Consider the following 19,595-nt stretch of genomic DNA (forward strand, 5'->3'; position numbering starts at 1 on the left):
GAGCTGCCATTTGAAGAAATGAAACCTGTGGCACGGTGAGGTAACAAGTTGGGGCCATTCCAATGCATCCTGGGAAATGTAGTTCAGATACCAGACTTCCTATTAGGGCTGGCCTTGGAGGAGTTGGGGGGGGGGGAGGAATGTAATTGACAAGGAAAGAGGCTATTTAAAACAAATTGTCTCCAAATGTAGAGCATCTCCATGATCCCTGCTGCTTTTCCCGTCTCCTATCACCACCTGCAACCCCAGCCTTGAAACTCAGAAACCCCCTTTCTCTCAGGATTTAGTCCCGCCTCCCTACAGGGTTAGTTTCTGGGTGCTGTAACCTGCTCATGTCCTGCTCATGACCTAGCCTTAGGAATGAGACGGGGAGAGTCCCACTCTGCCCTGTCCTCTTCTGAGGCTCATGCCGTCCTCCCTCCAAGAACTGGAATGTCCACAGCGCTACCGCTGCCTGCCGACCTTGTCCCACAGCGGCACCTGGGCAGCGTGCCCTTCGTCTCCTCTCCTTGCCATGGTTGCCAGGGCGACATTTAAGACCCTGGCAGCCCCCCAGCTGTGTACCTGCAGCTTCCCTGGCACCATGAAGAGCCTCTTAATTGGTTGTGTCCCCATTGGGCCTGGTGCTCCCTGGCCCTTCTCGGGGGCCATGGCTGGGCTGGGGTAGGGATGCAGAGGAAGTGGAGGAGAGGCAGGGGGAGAGGGGAGGCATTGCCAGCTGCCTGGGGCTGTGGTACAGCACACACGAGGATCCTGAGGGAACGCCCCATCCTTGGAGAGGTGCAGGTGTGGGGGTGAATGATCGGGGTGTGTTTCACACCACCCTGCGGCATCCAAGGATGACCCAGCATCAAGCCAGCAGGCCCTGCCTCCTCTCCAGCAGCCTGGAATCCTGAGATACCTTTTTTGGAGCCTCAGTTTCCTCATTGTCAACAGTGTCTAAAAGGCCTGGCCCATAACATACTTTCTCAAGACTGTCTTGCACAGTTAGCAGCATTTCTGTGTTACACTCATTATGTGTCCTGAGCCTCTTGTGGCCTTAGTCCCCCCAAAATAAGAAGCCCCTTGCCGTCCAGTGATGCTGCTTGCAGTCCAAACAGGAATCCGTTCCAGGTCTTAGAGCTTCCAGACCCCAACCCTTGACATTGCAATAGACTGTGTCTTTGCAGAGGGCCAGTGACAAAACGGATTCTCCCAGGCAGGAAGCCCAGGAAAGGGACCCTGAGCAGCATGGCCCTGGCTCTAAAGGTCCACATCTACCCTCAGACAAACCCACTGCAGAAAGCAGAGCCTTTGCCTCAGTTTACCACACCCAGATACTGGAACATTATCTCTGAGAGAGGTCAGCGATCTCATCTTGCAAGGCGTGCCAGATAGTCAGGAGACCTCTCCAGAGACCCGCTTTCCCGGGCCTGCTGGACCCAGCCGCTGGCAGGATGCCACACCCTCATTCTGGGGCTGTGCAGCCAGCGGGCTCAGGCCTGTGCTCTTGCTCCCCTGGTGCCCTGCTAAGAAAACCACTGTCAGAACACACCTTACTAGCGTGTCATGAGACCCCAGAGGAAGAGCTGATCTCAGCCACCCAGGAAAAAGATTTCCATTTTTGTAAAGTTTTAGTCAGCCAGGTGTGAGTGGCTCACGCCTGTAATCCTAGCTATTCTGGAGGCTGAGATCCGAGGATCATGGCTTGAAGCCAGTCCAAGCAAGAAAAGTCCATAAGATTCTTCAATTAACCACCCAAAACTCAAAAGTACAGCTATGGTTCAAGTCGTAGAACTTGAGACTTGGGAGAAAAGGCTCAGGGACAGCACCTAGGCCCTGAGTTCAAGCCTCAGGACACTTTCTCTCTCTCTCTCTCTCTCTTTCTCTCTCTCTCTCTCTCTCTCTCACACACACACACACACACACACACACACACACACTAAAAATTATTCTAGTCATTCATTCATTTTTTGGCAGTACTGGGTTTTGAATTCAGGTCCTCATACTCACTACACAGGTGTTCTACCTCCTAAGCCACCTACCCAGCAAGATTTCCTGTTTTTCTCTAAAGAGACCAAGCTAGAAACTTTCTTCCCTCCATTCACGCTCCTCAAGGCCCAAATCCTTCACTGCTACAAATTTGCTATCATGATTCTTATCCAAACGCTCATCTTTTGCAGGCCGCTTCAGCAAACTCATGCTTTGTCCTTGTTTTGTTCAATTCTTTTTTAAAATATCTTTTAAAAATTATTTTTAATAAAATATTTTTATTGAGTAAAAAAAAATGCTTGCACTCATGAAAGGTGCCATATGCAAACGTCTCTCAGCAGTGAGAGGTTTAAAACAATGTGCAGACAGACGCCAGGCGCCGGTGGCTCACGCCTGTCATCCTAGCTACTCAGGTGGCTGAGATCTGAGGATCGTGAAACCAGCCCCAGCAGAAAAGTCCATGAAACTCTTGTCTCCAACAAACGACCAGAAAACCAGAAGTGGTCCTGTATTGCGCTATCCTTTAGCACAGAGAGGCTCAGGGACAGCACCTAAGCCCTAAGTTCAAGCCCCAGGACCAGCAAAAACAAAAGAAAACAAGTACAGTCCACGCATGCAACAGAATACTATACAGCAATGACAATGAATGGCTTCGTACAATGCGTCAGGAGAGTGAGCCACAGACCCAGAGGACACACGGCAGGACTCCGTGTGCGTGAAGTCCGCTAATTCACACGTGTGTTTTTCAATCAAAAGATGTTTTAGAAAAACAACCATGGCCAATATTTCCCGTTGAGTCCAGTACCAAAGTGACTGTGGTTCTTAGTGTGGTGATATTTAATCTCATTGAACGTTGCCTGCCCTGGCAGTTGGTGCACCAGGTATTTGCTTTGACTGTGCAGATGTGAAAACTGAGGCTTGGAAAGGCATCACCTAAATGGACAATGGGGTGAGTGGCCCAGCTGAGATTCAAGAGAAGACCCTGGCCCCCAAGAGCCTGGTCTCTTCTAAGATTCTGAGCAGTCACACACCTCCCAACACCATCCCTCATCCCCACCCCAGGCCGGTCCCAACCCCGCACCTGCTTTGACGCGGATGTTGGGGCTCCGGATCTTGCCCGCAGCATTCTCCGCGGTGCAGAAGTAGTCATTGTCGTGGATGAAGCTATTGAAGGCGGAGGGGGAGAAGGGGTAGAGCTGCAGCGTCCCGTTGGCGTGCACGTGCCGAATGTGGGGCACGTCGTAGATGTCGTCCCCCGTGGCCAGGTACCATCGAAGGGCCGCGCTGGGGGAGCCCGCGGCCGGGCAGGGCACCACCACCCCCACGGAGCTGGAGAAAGTCACCTGCTGCAGGGAGTCATTTACAAAGTAGAGGCTGGTGCCGACATCCTCAGGGCGGGCTGCAGGAGAGGCAAGGGGAAAAGGACAATTAGATGGACACCATTTCTACGGAAGCCACAAAGGCCTGACCCCCATACCTCAGGCTCACACTCATTCACCTGGCCTCTGAGCATCAGCCGTTCAATATGCATATATTGAGCACTGAGTCTATACCAGGCACTGGAAAAGAAGAACGAGAGATACTTCCTGTCCTAAAGAAATCATCAGATTGGCACAGGCCTGGCAGATGTTCAAGGGCTCACCCTCCTGGTGGAGCCAAGGTCATGGGGAGAGGCATCCACATCTACATATTGGGAAAGACACCACAATACCTAGAGAAATTGGCATTTACTGAGCACCTACTACAGCTGGTTCCCACCCATATCCGGCTCTCTGGCACAGCCAGAAAAGGCAGGGACAGCTCTCCTTTGAGACCTTTATAGATGGGCAGTTCCCCTTCTACAGAGCCAAGATCAGTAGGTGCCTGTCTAGGATCAAGTTACAGAACTGAAACTTGAACCCATTGCTCCAGTCCCCTGCTCACAGATGAGTGGCCAAATATCTCCAAGCCATGGCCAAGACGAATGGCTGGAGGAAGCCAGATGCCCAGCTGGGAGACAGAAGGTGGCTTGAGACTATCATGGCCCCCCTAAGACTATGGGGAGATTCCCTCCATCGCCCTAAAAGATCAGGTTCATGAACAAAAGACCCCGCTTGGCAGGGCACCAGTGGCTCCCCCCTGAAATCCCAGCTTCTCAGGAGGCTGAGATCTGAGGATCACCATTCAAAGCTAGCCCTGGCAGGGAAGTCCATGAGATTATTATCTCCAATTAACCACCCAAAAGCTGGAAGTAGAGCTGTGGCTCAAGCCACAGAGCACCAGCCTCAAGTAAAAAAGCTCAGGGACAGCACCCAGGCCCTAGATCTGGGCACCAAAGACCCAGCTCTTGTGCCAACCACAAGGGGAACTCCCTTGCACTGTGAAATGAGCAGTGGGGAAGGATGGACTGACATTTTGCATGTCACCTTCCCTCCTGCTTCCATCCAGCTGCCTAAATTAGAATCGGAGAGCGCCCCCACCCCCTCCCCGCTTCCCACCCTTGAGTCTGCCCCTTTAAAGAAGGCTGGGCCAGTGGAACAAACCCAGGGGAAGAGAGGGCCTGGCCCCAGGTCTCCAGCTGGAAGCCCATCCCTCTCCACTAGGAAGATCAAGGAGCAAACAAACCACTGCTGTTTGTTCCCAGTGTGTTTCGGGAGACCCAGCTTGACCTCCATTTCCACAACTTCTTAGGGAGGGGGGGAGAAGGCCCACATCCGGACTGTATTAATATTCTTAGCTTAACTCTGAGCCCAGCCTCCCGGGAGACACCAGGCAGGTCGTTGAAGAAGGCCATTAAGCCTCATTGGCCAGAGCAATTCACATCTTCTCATAAAAAGCCATGATGAAGCCATTAGCAGCCGTGCTAGAATAAAAACCCCATCCACGGGCTCCCGGCTGCTGCGGCAGGGGCATCTCCATCCTCGTAGCGGTAAATGCGTCTGCTGTCCCCACCGGGCTCCTCACCCTTAGCTTCTGGGGAGGGGGCAGCTCCTCCTGCCAGTCCCCCCCACCCAGCCTTCCTGTAGCGTTGGTGGCCAATGTTCCGGCTGCATGCCTGCTCGCAGAGGCTGTAGGATTTCTCCCGATGACAGAGCACACCCTTGCACAGGGGCCCGGTGAGGCTGCCCAAGGCTTCTCGGCATCCCCACCTCCCAGGCCCCGTCCCATGAGGCCACTCGCCTCCTGAGAGGCGGCCTCAGCTCACAAGAACCGCTCCGCAAACCCCTGTTGAGTATCTTCGCCGTGCCAGGCACGTGCCAGGATTTGACCGAATCCTCCCAACAGCCTGCAAAGAGGGTACCGGGTTACAGATGAGGAAACCGAGATGCTGAGGAATGGAAGCAGTCTGCAGACGATTCGCTTGACCTAATAAGTGAGCTGCGGGATGCAGACTCGGGTCATCTGAGCCACTGGGGTCCTAACCAACCACGTGGGAACGTGTGGCTGTATGTGATCCCTGCCATAAAAGAACGGGCAGCTTCACCGTGCCACAACAACCAGGCCACCAGCTTCCATTTTCAGCAGAACAAGATTAATACACACACACACACACACACACACACACACTCCTGCTGTGGAGGCCTCTGTTGGACACTTTGGATAGCCCTTGAGAGCAGGGACATCCTTCTGAGGTTCCGGGTGACTCCTGAGATGACAGTCACTCACAAACCCTCACCATGGCGGCTTCGTGGATTCTGAGAGGCAAAATCCATCACAATACAGAATGACTGCACACTGCCCTGACAAATGGACAGGGACAGAGAGAAGGTTAAGCGAGTTTTCTGAGTACGATAGTGCACACTTACAATCCGTAACTTGGGGAAGTAAAGGTAGGAGGATCATGGTTTGAGGCGTATCCTAAGCCAAAGCATGAGATTCTATCCAAAACAAAATCAATAAGAAGGAGGAGGAGCAGGAAGAAGAGCAGGAGAAGCAGGAGGAGCAGGAGCAGGAGGAGGAGGAGGAAGAGGAGGGAAGGGAAGAGAAGAGAAGGGGAGGGGAGGGGAGGGAAGAATGGAGAGAGGGAAAGAAGGAAGGAAGGAAAGAAGGGAGGAAGGGAGGGAGGGAGGGAGGGGGGAGGGAAAAAGGACAGGGAATGTGGTTCAAATGGCAGAGCACTTGCTCAAGCAAGTACAAGGCTCTGAATTCAAATCCCAGACTAAAAAAAAAGGGAGGGGGGGAGTTGAACTAGCCTTCCATAATGAAAGCCCCTCAGGCAATAGTAATAGCCAACATTGATCACACTGCTGCTGTAGGTCAGGCTCCATGCCAGGCCCATTCAGATGCTTCTACTTCCATTAGATAATTATTATAGTTCCTCTCGATAACTCCCTAGGGACTGGTATTATCATTATTATTATCACGATTATTATTATTCTCCCCTTTTTACAAGTAAGGAAATTAAGACTCACCCTGAGAAGTTGTTACGTGACTTACCTAACTTTATACCACATGTCCACATGTTCTCTGATTTTATGTCAGAGCCAGAAGCTAGCGCCCATTCATTCCACCGAATAACCAAGCTAAGGATCAACCGAAACCATCCCTCCCGGCCCTGGAGAGTTCCTTCCTGGCTCCTCTCTGCTCCCATCCACCACCACGGCCACTGCCTTCCTGCGCTTCTGGGTCTTGAGTCCTGACAAAGCCAAGGACGCCAAGTTCTCGGCCACTACAAATGGGTGGGTTTAATTGATGAATTGACTGGAATTGTCCAGCCACCTGTCAGAGCTAATGTTACAGCAGATTTATAGCGAAAGGCGAGCAGCATCGTATTTCTCCCACCCCGGGACATGGGCCGCTGTCTTCTGAGTGGGGGGGGACCAGACATGCCATTCATTTCTGTGTACGGCTGACAGTGCTCTGCCATGGTGAAACATCACCTGCGGCTGTAAAACAATGGCAGCTTGGCACTTACGTTGGGTTCATATTTCACCGTCCCGGGGCACCTGTCAGCTCAGAATACAGAAGCCCTTAAATAAACATTAATCCAGCCTCCCTATGCCTGCCAGGAAAAAGGAGTGAGCAAATCCAGAAAGGGGAAACTGAGGCATGGGCCACCAAGTAGCTGACTGGGCTGCTATATGCAGGGTTGAAGGCTGGGCCTCTGGGCAGCTCAGCGGGGCAGCAGCTGTGAACACTGGAGCACCCCGGGCCACAAGGAAGATAGCCAGGAGGCGAGGTCTGTGATGGGGGCTTCCCTCTCCTGCTCCATGTTATATTGGACTCTGTGGCGCACAAACACTATAGCTTCAGAGTTTGGAAAGGTGCAGGGAAATGGGGCACAATAGAGGTCTAAATGGGGTCTGGTAGAGCTGCCCTTCCTCTCAGGCTCACACAGACACACACACACACACACATACCTGCTGTGTGACCGCAGGTAAGTCACTTCACCTGTCTGCAGCTCCATCTGCTCGCTTATGGAAGGAGCAGGTGAAGGATTGTACACGGTACCTTCCCTGCCCCATGGGGCTGTGAGCAGATGACAGGCGGGGTTGGCCTGTGGGGAAGTGTGGGCCCAGCCCTCCTCAAGAGGCTGACCTTGTCCCCACCCCGTCCCCTTCCCAGGGCATCTCTGATCCAGGGATTTCCTTCCCTCCAGGAAAAATCCACAGAGCACCAGGGAACACCGTGGACTTCAGGGCACCAGGCACAGAGGAAAGAGGCCAGAGAGAAGGTCCCTGGCTTCCAGAAAAGGAGTGAAGCCCTGGAGTGGGGCTTCACCCAGGGGTGGGAGACAGGCTAAAATACTGATTCAGACAGCAGCATGGGGGCCCGTGCCCCCAGTGGGAGGCACAGGAGGTTCATGGGGCATTCCTGAGAGCAGGGTGCCAATGGGTGGGGTGGTTTGGGGCAGTGGCTGGGCTGGAGGAAAAGAGAAGGTACCAGTCCCAGCGGCCAGGAAGCCCACCCTCCATGGGAGAAGCCAGGGACATGGATGGAGGCCAGAAAGCGAGAGAGGGAAGGAAGACAGCCAAGGAGGCTGGGCATCCTGGGGTGGGGGAGGGACGGCGGGACTGTAGCTCTTCAAGTGAGTTCTTACAGATCTGACCCTTAGCTTCATTTTGGCCAGACAACCATTTCCCTGAAGGCCTGTCCACCTGCCTAATGGGATCCAGTCCACAGTGGGGAAAATAGAAATGAACTTTCCCAGCGCCTACTATGTGCCAGTACGAGGCCTCAATGCTTCATGAGCATGTTCTTATTTAACCCTCATATGGGTGTATGAACTGGAGATCTTCATGGTCTCATTTGTTAGAGAAGACAAGGCTCAAGAGAGTCAACAACTTCTCCAAGATCACAGTTAGGCAGAGAAGAAGGCAGCCAGACACTGTGGCACACACCAGTTATTCCCGGCTAATCAGGAGGCTGAAGTAGGAGGATCACTTGAGCCTAGGAGTTCAAGACAAAACTGAACAGCAATGCAAAACCCTCTCTTAAAAAAATAGAAATAGAAAATCTGGATGCCAAGAGCTAATGCCTATAATCATTGCTACTCAGGAGGTTAAGATCTGAAGACTGGGTCTGGGAAGGTGGCTCAGTGGTAGAGCGCTTGCCTTGCATGCCTGAGGCCCTGGGTTCAATTCCTCAGCACCACATAAGCAAAAAGAAAAAAGCCGGAAGTGACTCTGTGGCTCAAGTGGTAGAGCGCTGGCCTTGAGCTGAAGAGCTGAGGGACAGCACCCAGGCCCAGAGTTCAGGCCCCATGACCAGACCCCCAAAAAAAAGATTTGAAGACTGGTTCGAAGCCAGTCTAGGCAGGAAAGTCCATGAGACTGCTATTACCAATTAATCACCAAAAAGCCAGAAGTGGAGCTGTGCCTCAAGTGGTAGAGTAGTAGTTTTAAACAAAAAGGCTCAGGGATAGTGCCCAGGCCCTGAGTTCAAGCTCTAGTACTACCACACAGATATGTATGTATATACATATATATATATATAGAGAGAGAGAGAGACAGACAGACAGACAGTCAGACAGACAGACAGACATATGTTTATATATACATACATATATGAGGGTGAGAAATAGGAAGGAGAGAGGGAGAGAAGAAGGGAGGGATGGAGGGAAGGAAGGAAGGAAGGAAGGAAGGGAGGGAGGGAGGGAGGGAGGGAGGGAGGAAGGGAGGGAGGGAGGGAGAGAGGGAGGGAGGAAGGGAGGTGAGAAGGAGGGAGGGAGGGAAGGAAAGAGGAAAGGAGGAAGAGGGAGAGAGGGAAGGAAAGGAAGGCAGAATCAACGCAAGTCTGACTCCAGAGCTATTTTTCCATTACAGAGGTGCATTCTAATTCTGGGGGCTCATGCAGTTTTACTTTCACCTTTCTCTCCAAGCCAGCCCCAATTTGGAGAGTAAATCCTTTGACGAGACCCCTTCTTTCCCCTTACATTCCTGTCCCCCTCTCTAGCCGTTTCTGCTCTGTGCTGACAGAACCAGGCAAGTTCACAGAGAAAGAAGAGGAAAGGGAATCCTTCATGAAGAAAGAGACCGGCGTTCAGATCAACAGCAAAGCTTCTTCCAGTCGGGGGCGGGGGAAACGGGGCAAAGATTTTTAATAGAAAATGGAAGTTCTGGGCTTGGCAGTGGTGGGACAGTCGTCCAGCCTGAAACCACTTAATCTCCGTTTAACATGGGGCACCTCCCCAGCGCTGCCTTTCGGGCTCCAAATGGCTAGGAGATTAGACGCGTAGAAATAGCACAGCAATATTTTTAAACCAGAAATCGCCCGAGGGCATCTGGGCTGCCCCGGGGGTCACCACTGGAACGTAAATATCCATCGCCTCGCTCCACACTGGCCCTGTGCAGTCCGGGGAGCCAGGATTAGTTTGGTGAAGGAAAACTGATGCTGGTGTAGGCGACATGGCCCTGCTTGGGTTGGGGTGGGGATGTCTGGCTGCTGTCAGAGGCTTCCTCTGGGGGCGCACACTGAATCCCCCCACCCCCCACCTTGTCAGCATCTCTAATCATCATAAATGACCACCCCAGGGGACAGAGTCTGAACCTCTCATCACCTCCGCACAGATATCACGAGCACAAGTGAGGGGGAGGCAGGTCTTCAAGGGAACAGGAGCAGCGCCGCTGGCAGGACCAACGGGAGCAGAAGAGACCCCTCACCCCTCACCCCTGCAGGGCTATGAGCTCCCTGAGAATAGCAACCATCCTGGTCCAGTCAGCACTCCACCCACTTAATCTCTTCTCTGTCACTCAGAAGCAGTCTGTGGGCTGGGCGCCAGTGGCTCTCGCCTATAATCCTAGCTACTCAGGAGCTGAGATCTGAGGATTGCGGTTCGAAGTCAACCCAGGCAAGAAAGTCCATGAGACTCTAATCTCCAATAAACCACCAGAAAACCGGAAGTGGTGCTGCAGCCACTAGTCTAAGCAATAGAATGCTAGCCTTAAGCAATAGAGCTCAGGGACAGCACAAGGCCCTGAGTTCAAGCCCCATGACTGACAGAAAGGAGGAAGAGGAAGAGGAAGAGGAGGAGGAGGAAGAGGAGGAAGAGGAGGCGGTGAAGGAGATGACCTTACTGCTGTGCCTTCACCTCCCTACCCACAAAATAAAGGTGGTATCTTACCTACCCATTTACCTCCAAGACAGTTTGCAGTAAATGCAAGTACAGAAGTAGTTAGGCTATTGTTTCTCTCCTTGCAGCAAGCAAGCAGTATTTGTGGGATACATGCAATAAATATTTACTGTTGACCAAGGATGATGATAATGATGATGGTGATGATGGTGATGATGATGATAATGATTGTCTACAGGAGTGTGCAGACATCCCTATGTATAACAAGCATCCAGAGAGCTTGTTAAAAAGAATAAAATGCAGAACCTTAGACCAGGGATTTCCCCGAGTCTGTTGTTCTAGGGCTAGAAATGCTCTAAGGCAGACATCACCTGTTCTCATACAAGGGTGGCACCAGTCTGTGGGAAAAGCAAAGGTGCCCAAGTGGACCCCGCGTCACCTTTCCTGACAGCAAGCGGCTCTCGGCGGTGGTGCCGACAAAGACCTTACCATCTTATTAATTAACTGCATTTGGTGATGGAGTTAATAAAGGCATGGCCAGGTGATCAATAAGCAAAGAGGATCACCATAGCCACCTCGCTCCTTCCTCGGGCCTCACAGCGAACTCTTCCCGCAGGTGTGAGCTGGTGATGAGGTGTCTCCGATTGATTTGCAAGCTTGATTATTTCACTGCATTTGCACACAAAGATTTTCAGGCAAGACGCAGGATGCGCCTCCCCTCCAATCACTCTCATCCCCCACCCCCACCCGGAGTCAGAAAAAACAGAGTCCAGAGAGGAGACTCTCAGCTCAGCCACCGAGTCTGCTGAAGACCCAGGTGAGCACCAGCTAGACACCAGCAACACCCCGGGGGATGCGATTGCACTGGGGAGTCAGTCTGAGCCTGCACCCTGGGGAGGAGCTGAGGGAGCCTCCCAGAAGTCACTGCAGCATTTCCCAGGCAACCTGAGTTGGTGTTATTCTTGGGCAAGATGGAGCAGCCAGGACCAAGTCCTGCCTTCTTCCCAGTGCCGGGCACCCCTGAGCTTCCCCTGTCTCCACCACCATCCATGCCACCGTTTCTTTTTAGCATTTATTTCATGCCAGGCTCCACGAAAATCCCTTTTTTTGCATTCTTGTACATTGAATTATTCTATCAACCCTCTAATGTCACCACTACGTGACCTCATTTTTGTTTATGTTGTGTGCCCTTACTGGGGCTTGAACTCGGGGCCTGAGCATTATGCTTTGGCTTGTTTCACTCCAATATGGCCCGCTACCTCTTGAGCCACACCTCTACTTCAGGATTTTCGGTGGTTCATTGGACAGAAGTCTTATGGACCTTCATGCTTGGGCTAGGTTCAAACCTCAATCACCAGATCTCAGCCTCCTGAGTAGCTAGGATGACAGGTGTGAGCCACCGGTGTCTGGCGGAAGTTGTTTTTTTCCTTTTTTTTTAAGATTCTTAGCACAAACATGGTTTCCACAATCAGCAAACAGAAATCTCCAAGATCTGTGAAGCTTCTGCTATCTCTCAACCTCCAAGGCCCTGCACCACGTGCCCCACGAGAAGTTATGAACAACAGCTGACAGTTGGGCAGACTCTTTAATCTCCCAGACCTTTCTAGACAGGACCTGTCAGAAGAAGGCCCCTTATGGCCAGAGACTTCTTTCTAGGGAGGCAGCTCAGACAGCACAGTTGTCCCCAGAGAGCCCTGGATTTAGATTGTTAACGCTTGAGGGACTTAAGAGATTATTTTGTCCAATCTCCTCCATTCACAAGGCCTAGAGAGGTGGAATTACCGACCCCAGGGACCCAGCTAGGCAGGGCCCAGGCTGGGCTAGCCTCGTCTCCGCTGTTCTAACCCTCTCACCTCACTGCTAGAAAACTAGTGACCCAGGAACAGAGGAGCATCGTGAAGCACTGAGACAATGTCACGTGACACAGCGTAGCCAGGGGGGCAAGGAGGCAGCCCACCCCCTCTAAGCAGCTAGAGAATGGCAAATGGAGGAGGGCTTTGCCGTGATCTGTGTGGTGCAAAGCTGGAGCCAGGACCAGACTGTGGAAGGTACAAGGTCAAGTCCACACTGGGTTTAGCCTAAGGATGGGCTCCAAATTGCACAGTGTTACAGGGGATGTTTTGCAAGGAAGGCATTTCCAGACGTGTGGGGTGGAGGATGGGAACCCGAGGGGGACCAGATGTCTGACTAGGGCACACAGTCCATCTCCTTCAATGCGCTTCCAATCCTGTCAGACTGAGCTCTTCTGCTCAAGTCTAGAGTTCTACCACAGCACCACTTCCAGTTTTCTGGTGGTTCATTGGAGGTAAGAGTCTCGTGGACTTTCCTCCCCTGGCTGGCTGGCTTCAAATCACCATCCTCAGATCTCAGCCTCCTGAGTAGCTGGGATTACAGGCGAGAGCACCAGCGCTCGGCTTCCTGTGAAACTCTTACCCATGGATCTCCCTCCCACCCTCAGAGATACCCCTATGCCCCAAGTCTCATGGCATGGTGCTTGATTCTGCATGACTCTCTGGGATTCCAGTGAGTGCTGTGGCCTCGGATGAGGTCGACCCATAAGGGGACGCTAGGCCTAGTGCTCTTCCGATCAGGCTGGCTTCTCTGCAGAGACTCATCTATGTGCAATGAGCCCAGAGAACTGCAGGTGGGCGTGTACCTCAAGACCTGAGCAAGAAGGGCAGGGAGATGAGGTGGCCTACTTCCCACTCTACCAGCCCTGGGGCCACAGCGGGCCACTGGGTGGCTGCAAGAGACCCGGGCAGCCTGCCCGTGATCATCCACTGTCCTCACGATGATGGAAAGCGAAGCTGGAGAACTCACACACGCGCACAGCTCCGAGACCTTTGTCATTGTGGCACGAGGAGATGACAGTAATTAGACCTCACATCTTGGCAGAGCATTTCTAAGGCTCAAACTGGTTTGGCTGTGGTTTTTTTACATGTGTGTCTTTCTGGGTTGCCTCCTGCTCCATGTGCCAAGTACCCCCAAATGGTGTGTGATTTTTATGCCCTTCTTCTTACGTTCGTGCCGTGACCATCGCCCTCTGGGAGGGCGGCGGCTCTGCCCAGCCTACAGATTCAGAGATCAAGGCACATGAATTCCTAAGGCTTGTGGGTAAAACCTGTTGCTGCCCAAGTAGGTGTATGGTAGATGCACTTACACACACACACACACACACACACACACACACACACACACACACCTCTTTAGAATCCGTTGAATGAATATGCAAGTAGCATGTGAATCACTGTTCTTAATGAGGAGGGCGACCTTGGGAACTGCCGGTGTGAGCATCCTGTGGCGTGAGGCCGCCGGGAGGGGGCGCTGCCCGGAGGGGGGGAGCAGCAGCTGGAGCGGCGTGGGTGACACCCGCGGCGAATGCTGCTCATGCTGCAGCAGCACTAGGCAAACATCTGTTCATAGGGCACCCAGGCCCATGCGCCCGCGGCCCAAGGGCCACAGCCTGCTGCAGGACACCCTGGACCTCCGCATCAGATGCTGCTTCCCGGTGGCAGACTGAGTCATGTGGGGAGACATGGCCAAGGATGCTCCTTCTCCCCCCCTCCCCTCCCCTCTCCTCCCTCCCAGGGAGAGACAAGTCCTGTGACAGTGAGGCCTCACCCTGAGGACTACTACACAGGTTTGGCATGGTACTACATTCTGGATTGTTCTGGAGGGTTCTGGAGTATTCTTATTTTGTCTTGCCACAATAGAGATGCATGCACCAACCCCAGCCGTCACTGTCAAGACAGGACAGCAGCCTTTGCCCCATTATTAAATCCAAGACTGGCGTCAACTTCAGCCCTGCTTCAGCTAGCCACGGCCAGCGGAAGAGAAACACCCAAGTGCCCACATGGCCTCCATGGCCTTGCTACAGAGGAGGCCTGCCGGCACTTGCTAGGAGACAGGTGGAAGGAGCTGACCCCCACCTTGGCCACCACTTGGTCTTCCTGTTACAAAGACATGTGGGGTTTTTTGGCCAAAAATGTGTCTGGGCATCGTGGCTCATACCTCTAATCCCAGCTACTTAGGAGGCTGAGATCTGAGAATCAAGGTTCAAAGCAAGCTTGGGCAGAAAAGTCCCTGAGGCTTAAATCCCATTGACCAGCAAAGTTCCAGAAATAGAGGTGTGGTTCAAAGGCTAGAGTACTAGCCTTGAGCCGAAAAAGCTAACAGACAGGGCCTTGACCCTGCGTTCAAGCCCCAGTGTGTCTGATGTCCGGTTAATTCAAGTGCCAGGAGTAGGCACAAGGTGCTGATGTATTTCAGGGAGGAGGCGGTGCAGAAGAGGCCTAGTGTTTATTGAGCACCAGCTCTACGCTGGCTACATTATGTGCATTCACTCCTTTCATCTCATGTCATAAGGCCGAGAAGGGTGGCTCAGAGCATCCCAACGTCACGTGAGTGGTAAACGCAGAGCTGGGATGTAAGCGAGTGATTTGCTTTGACTCCAGTCCCACCACACCAGCAGAATCCACTCTATTCCCCACCCCCCTCACACTCCAATATATAAAATGGAGAAGAGCTCTGGCTGAAAGAATTGGTGTCCACTGGACCTTCCCCTCCTGCTCCATCCCTCCTGAGGCCCTGCTTCTCCCTATACTCTGTGGGTCAGCAGAAGTACAGAAGCATATTCTAGAAGGCCTTGGGGCAGCTCCCACCAGGATAGGATTTGCCTAAGGTCCCACCTGGCTCCCAGGAACAAGCAGCCAGCTCCCCGGCAGAGCCCACCCTCCAGGCATTGCTGTGAACTCTTTACCTACCCTTTTCCAGGGGGTGGGGGGCTACAGTGCCCTCATCTCACAGTCCCAGAAGACCCACCCACTTCCGCAAGGCCACCACCCCTCTCAAGCTAGATGTGGAAGAACTGGAGGGTGAGAGAGCGCCTCACCCCCACCCCCATCCCATCACCCAGGTCTCCCGTCTCCCCACCGCAGCCCTAAGCACCCAGCTATCTCCATGCTGGGATCCCATCACCAGAAGGCTAATGTTGGTCCTGGGTACCTACAGCTAGACTCCTATAGCACAAGAACCCCCCAAGCCTGCCCTGCCCAGTGCCACCCATCCGATGTCCCCAATCCCATCCTCTGTCCCTGGGTACAGGAGGTGGGGATTGCAGGGCTTCCCTGCAAAAGGTGAGCGCAGTGCTGAGCCCTGTAGCCCTAAGTCCCCCCAGAGGCCAGCCCTTCTCCCTCTCCTGCTCACCCCCATTCCAGGCAAGGAGAAAGAAAGGCTCTGCCTGACACCCCCTTCCCGTGGCTGAGATCCAGTTACCCCTCACTAGACTAGCCTCTCAGCCTCGCTAGGTGTTCATGCAAATTGTATGCAAATCGCATGCAAATGCAGAGCCTGCCCTTGGGTTGCTGGCAGGCTGCCATCTCTGGCTGCCTATAGGTCAGCCTAGTCAGGCACATGGGTACCAGTTAGAACCACTGTAGTAGGGATGAGAATGCAGCTGGGGGCTCCTCCTCAGGACTATTTCAAATGTCCACAAGGAACACTTCCTTCTAGATCATGTGGGAAGGAACAATCTCCAAGTCTGGGACTGGTACCCCCTGCCCCCCCCAGTTAAGCTCTCTAACTATTCCCTTTCCCCTTTCCTTACCCATGAATCAAGCCATCTGTCCCCTGGAAGATCAGGGGGCTAAGTGCTTTACATGGCTAGGATTCCTAAAGAAATGAGAGGCTGAGGGGGCTGGAGGTGTGCCCCCTTGCTCTGACAACTCCAAGCCCATAAAGTGCTCTGAGCAAACCTCTGCCTGGCTCTGGAGGCCATGGGGCTGGCTGCTTCCTGAACAAGACATCCCAGGGCCTGAATCGCTGTTGACTTGTCCCCCTTCTCCCTGTCCCCCCCCCCCCCGCATCTGCTCAACTTCAGCACTGCCTTTGGGTCAACTGCTTACTTGCTTTTGTTTCTAATTGAGCTCCTCAGTCTGCTGCAGAAATATATTAAAGGCAGCTGCTTTGACGCCCAGAAAAACGAAGCATCAGGAAGGTTTGCTAGGCATGGTGGCAAATTGCATCCTCCCTGATAGTATTCGAGCGGCCGAGGCCTCTCTGCCCACCCATCCCCTTCCCAATCGTTCACTGTCCTTCACCTGCCTCCTCTAAGTTGGGTTTGCCACTTCAGAGATTTTTAAAACACAGCTTCCCCCAGCATGCCCCCCCTTTAATTAGACACTGAACAGAATGTAGAGATTTTCTTAATGGCCTGACAAAGGCTTTTAATTTGGTCTTCTCCAGAGAGAGGAACCCTGAGTCCCCATCCGAGAGGTTGGGATGGAAAATGGAAAGGGGAGAAAAAAATCAATGCAACCCATTATTTGGGCTTTTAGAAAACAGGAATTTTAGTGCCGGGGAAGCTTGTTCTTTTACATAGTAAAAATGCAAATGCGGGCAACACAGATGCCGGCACGCTGGATGGAAGCGCGGAGGGGCCTCGCCGGAGTCCATCTGGCTGTCCAAACCTGGATGTGTGCTGGCAATAAGACGGCAGTTTATTGGAGACTTGATAAGCGATTATTAAACACCTTCCCGGGTTAGTTCTGGGGAACCGGGGCTGAGCTCAGGCTTCATCCAAAATAAATAAATAAATAAATGAAAGAGGTATTTTTGAGAGGAATGGAAATAACAGAAGCTTAAAACACATTCAATAACTGCTTAATTCCATCCAGAGGACGCTCCATCTCCTCCTGTTTTGTGTGTGTGTGTGTTTTTTCCCTCTCCCTCCCTCCTCCCACTCCTCACAGATGGACGTACAAATTATTGCAAGAGGATATTGTTTTCTCTAACAGACTCGAACATTCCCATTTACATTTTCCTTGGTGCCGCGGGGGGTGACTGGCAACGAGAGAGAAAAATACACCCAACCCCATCTTGCTTGTTACCTCCGCATCACATCCTCTCCAAACCACCTCCATCACCACCTACCATGCCACCCCAAGCCGAACAGTCCCCCCCAGGACCAGCCTTGGCACCTAAGACCCAATTAAGGCACCAAGGAAAAGGAAGGCCTGTCTGGCAAGATGCTCTGGCACCCAACACAGACACCGAAGCCTCAGACTCACACAGGCACCAAAGCTCTGCAGACCCAAAAGCCACCCATGGCCACCACACCCGGCACCTCCTGCCTGTCCATACCCTGCCCCTCCCCAGCTAGGGGCAACTTCCTGGTGGACCTAGAAAGGGTTCTACCCCTCTGGCTGCTGTCCTGAAGCTTTCTGGACCTTTCTCTGCCCCCACCCCCAGCTGCTCCTTTCCTATCAAATAACTTGGGTTTTATTTATTCATGCTAGTCTCCGGAATGGAGGAGGCTGGTGACCTGCAGGTGTCTGCTAACTGGCCACCACTGCTAGGGAAGGGGCTGCTCTAGAAGAACCTTCCAGAAGGGGACTTGAGCCGAGGACAAAGCAGCAGAATGTGGCAACAGTTCTGGCCTATGCTTTCTCGCCTGAAAAAAAAAATGGGAAAGGGGATGGGGGTGGAGAGGGAGGGAGGGAGGGAGAGAGGGAGAGAGGGAGAGAGAGAACGCTAGGGAGAGAGAAATCCACTCCTCACCTTATGTATTTTTAATATTAACGTAATTAAAGCTGTGAGCCAAACCAGCCTGTGGGGGCGGAGGGAGGCAGGTTGGGGGGGAACAGTGGGGTGTTGGGGGGAGGGCTGGGGTTGAGCAGGAGGCAGACTTCTTGCTCTGCAGAGGTGGGATGGAGGGGTGACGAGAAGCAGCCAGGGGTGAGACAGACTGGGCTGGCCTTGCGGGTGTCCAGTGGCTGCCGCTGGACCTGAGAAACTCCACTACTTCAGGCCATCCTTGCCCACCCCCCCAACTAGATCTCCTGGCAAGCCCTAGCAGCCTAAACCAAGGGTCTGGCTTTGACCCCTGCTGTATCCACAAATAGGGGTTACTCTCCACCCCAGCCCCAACCTCTGGATATTGTGATTGGCTCCAGCAGGTTGCAAATCCCAAACCCTCAGGGCTTGGGCATAGGACTGGACCCCTCTGCGCACCAGCCACCCCCCCTCCTGATTTCCCCTCCCCATCGCCTCGGGGTCTAGGGTTGCCTCTGCACCAGGACACGGCCCCGGCCCAGCAAAAGCGACTGCAGGAAGAAAATCGCCTCCAGGACTCAAAGGAGAAAAGTTAGAGGGGTGAGCAGGTGAAGCTGAGCCTCTCGGAACGAGCGAGCGCCCGAGCTGCGCTGCGCCAGGGCGCGGACTCCGGCCGCCCGCGAGCCCGGGGCGCATACGCCGCCGCCGCCAGCGCCGCCTGCGAGTCCGAGTCCGCCGGCCGGCGCGAGCCAGGTCCCCGCTCCGTGGCCAGGCGGCCAGGCTGGAAGTGCCCGGCTCTTGCCAAACCCTCGGTCCTGGCGGATCAGGTGCGCGGCGCCCCGCAGCTGGGCTGGACACGCCGTGCCAGACGCCGGGACCCACCCCTACACACCTTTCCCGGAGACCGAGGGCCACGCCCCCCGCCGGGCCGCCCGTGTCCGGTCCGCTAGTGTCCGGTCCGCTGGCCAGGCGCCCCGCCCAGGGCTCGGACCTTGGGGCGCACGGCGGCGATGCCAGAGGTGGGGCCATGAGGCTGGGGTTAGCGCCCGGAGCAGGGGAGTAGGGCAGGCCCGGGGGACGGCGAACCCGGGGATCGGAGAACAAACTTGCTGTCCGAGGGGACCACCCCCCCCCGCCATCCCAGCCCCGCGTCCAGCCAAGCGCCCAGGAGTGCCATGCGGTGCGCCCGCAATCGCGCGCCTGGGAGGGCGGGGAAGGGGGGTCCCGGGTAGCCGGAGGGGGGGGCGGTCCCCGAGGTCGGTCCAGGGTCCAGATAGCCCGGTCTCCTGGATGGAGAGTCCGGTCCGGAGCACCCCTGGATTGGGGGACCCCGCGGGGGGTCCCGGCCGCAGGAAGCGGGCATGGAGCTGGGGGAGGGGTCCAGGCAAAGCCGCCTCGGGGCGAGGATGGGGAGCGGTGGGGGCTCCATCCGCACCCCACACACACGCACACATACATACGGGCGCGCCCCAAAACCGAGGCACAGGAGCCGGGCGGAGCGGTCCCGGGCTGACTCTCAGCCCGGCTCAGCCCCCGGGCGCTTAGCCCAGCCGGCTGCGCCCACCCAGGGCGGCGCACGGGG

At 54.1% G+C, this 19,595-nt stretch overlaps 1 protein-coding gene across 1 annotated transcript in view; it reads right to left on the minus strand.

The window, feature by feature from the left end:
• Positions 1 to 3,733, minus strand: part of Dscaml1 (Down syndrome cell adhesion molecule like 1) — a 244,295-nt gene extending 240,562 nt beyond the window's left edge. The window contains exons 1-2 of the mRNA XM_013009493.1: positions 3,730 to 3,733; positions 3,053 to 3,370 (exon numbers count right to left, since the gene is read on the minus strand). Coding sequence (XP_012864947.1) covers positions 3,053 to 3,370; positions 3,730 to 3,733 — 322 coding nt within the window. The remainder of the gene's footprint in view (positions 1 to 3,052; positions 3,371 to 3,729) is intronic.
• Positions 3,734 to 19,595: the final 15,862 nt, after the last annotated feature.

The sequence above is a fragment of the Dipodomys ordii genome, unplaced genomic scaffold (assembly GCF_000151885.1).
Source record: "Dipodomys ordii isolate 6190 unplaced genomic scaffold, Dord_2.0 Scaffold10, whole genome shotgun sequence".
In the NCBI taxonomy this organism is placed as follows: Eukaryota; Metazoa; Chordata; class Mammalia; order Rodentia; family Heteromyidae; genus Dipodomys; species Dipodomys ordii.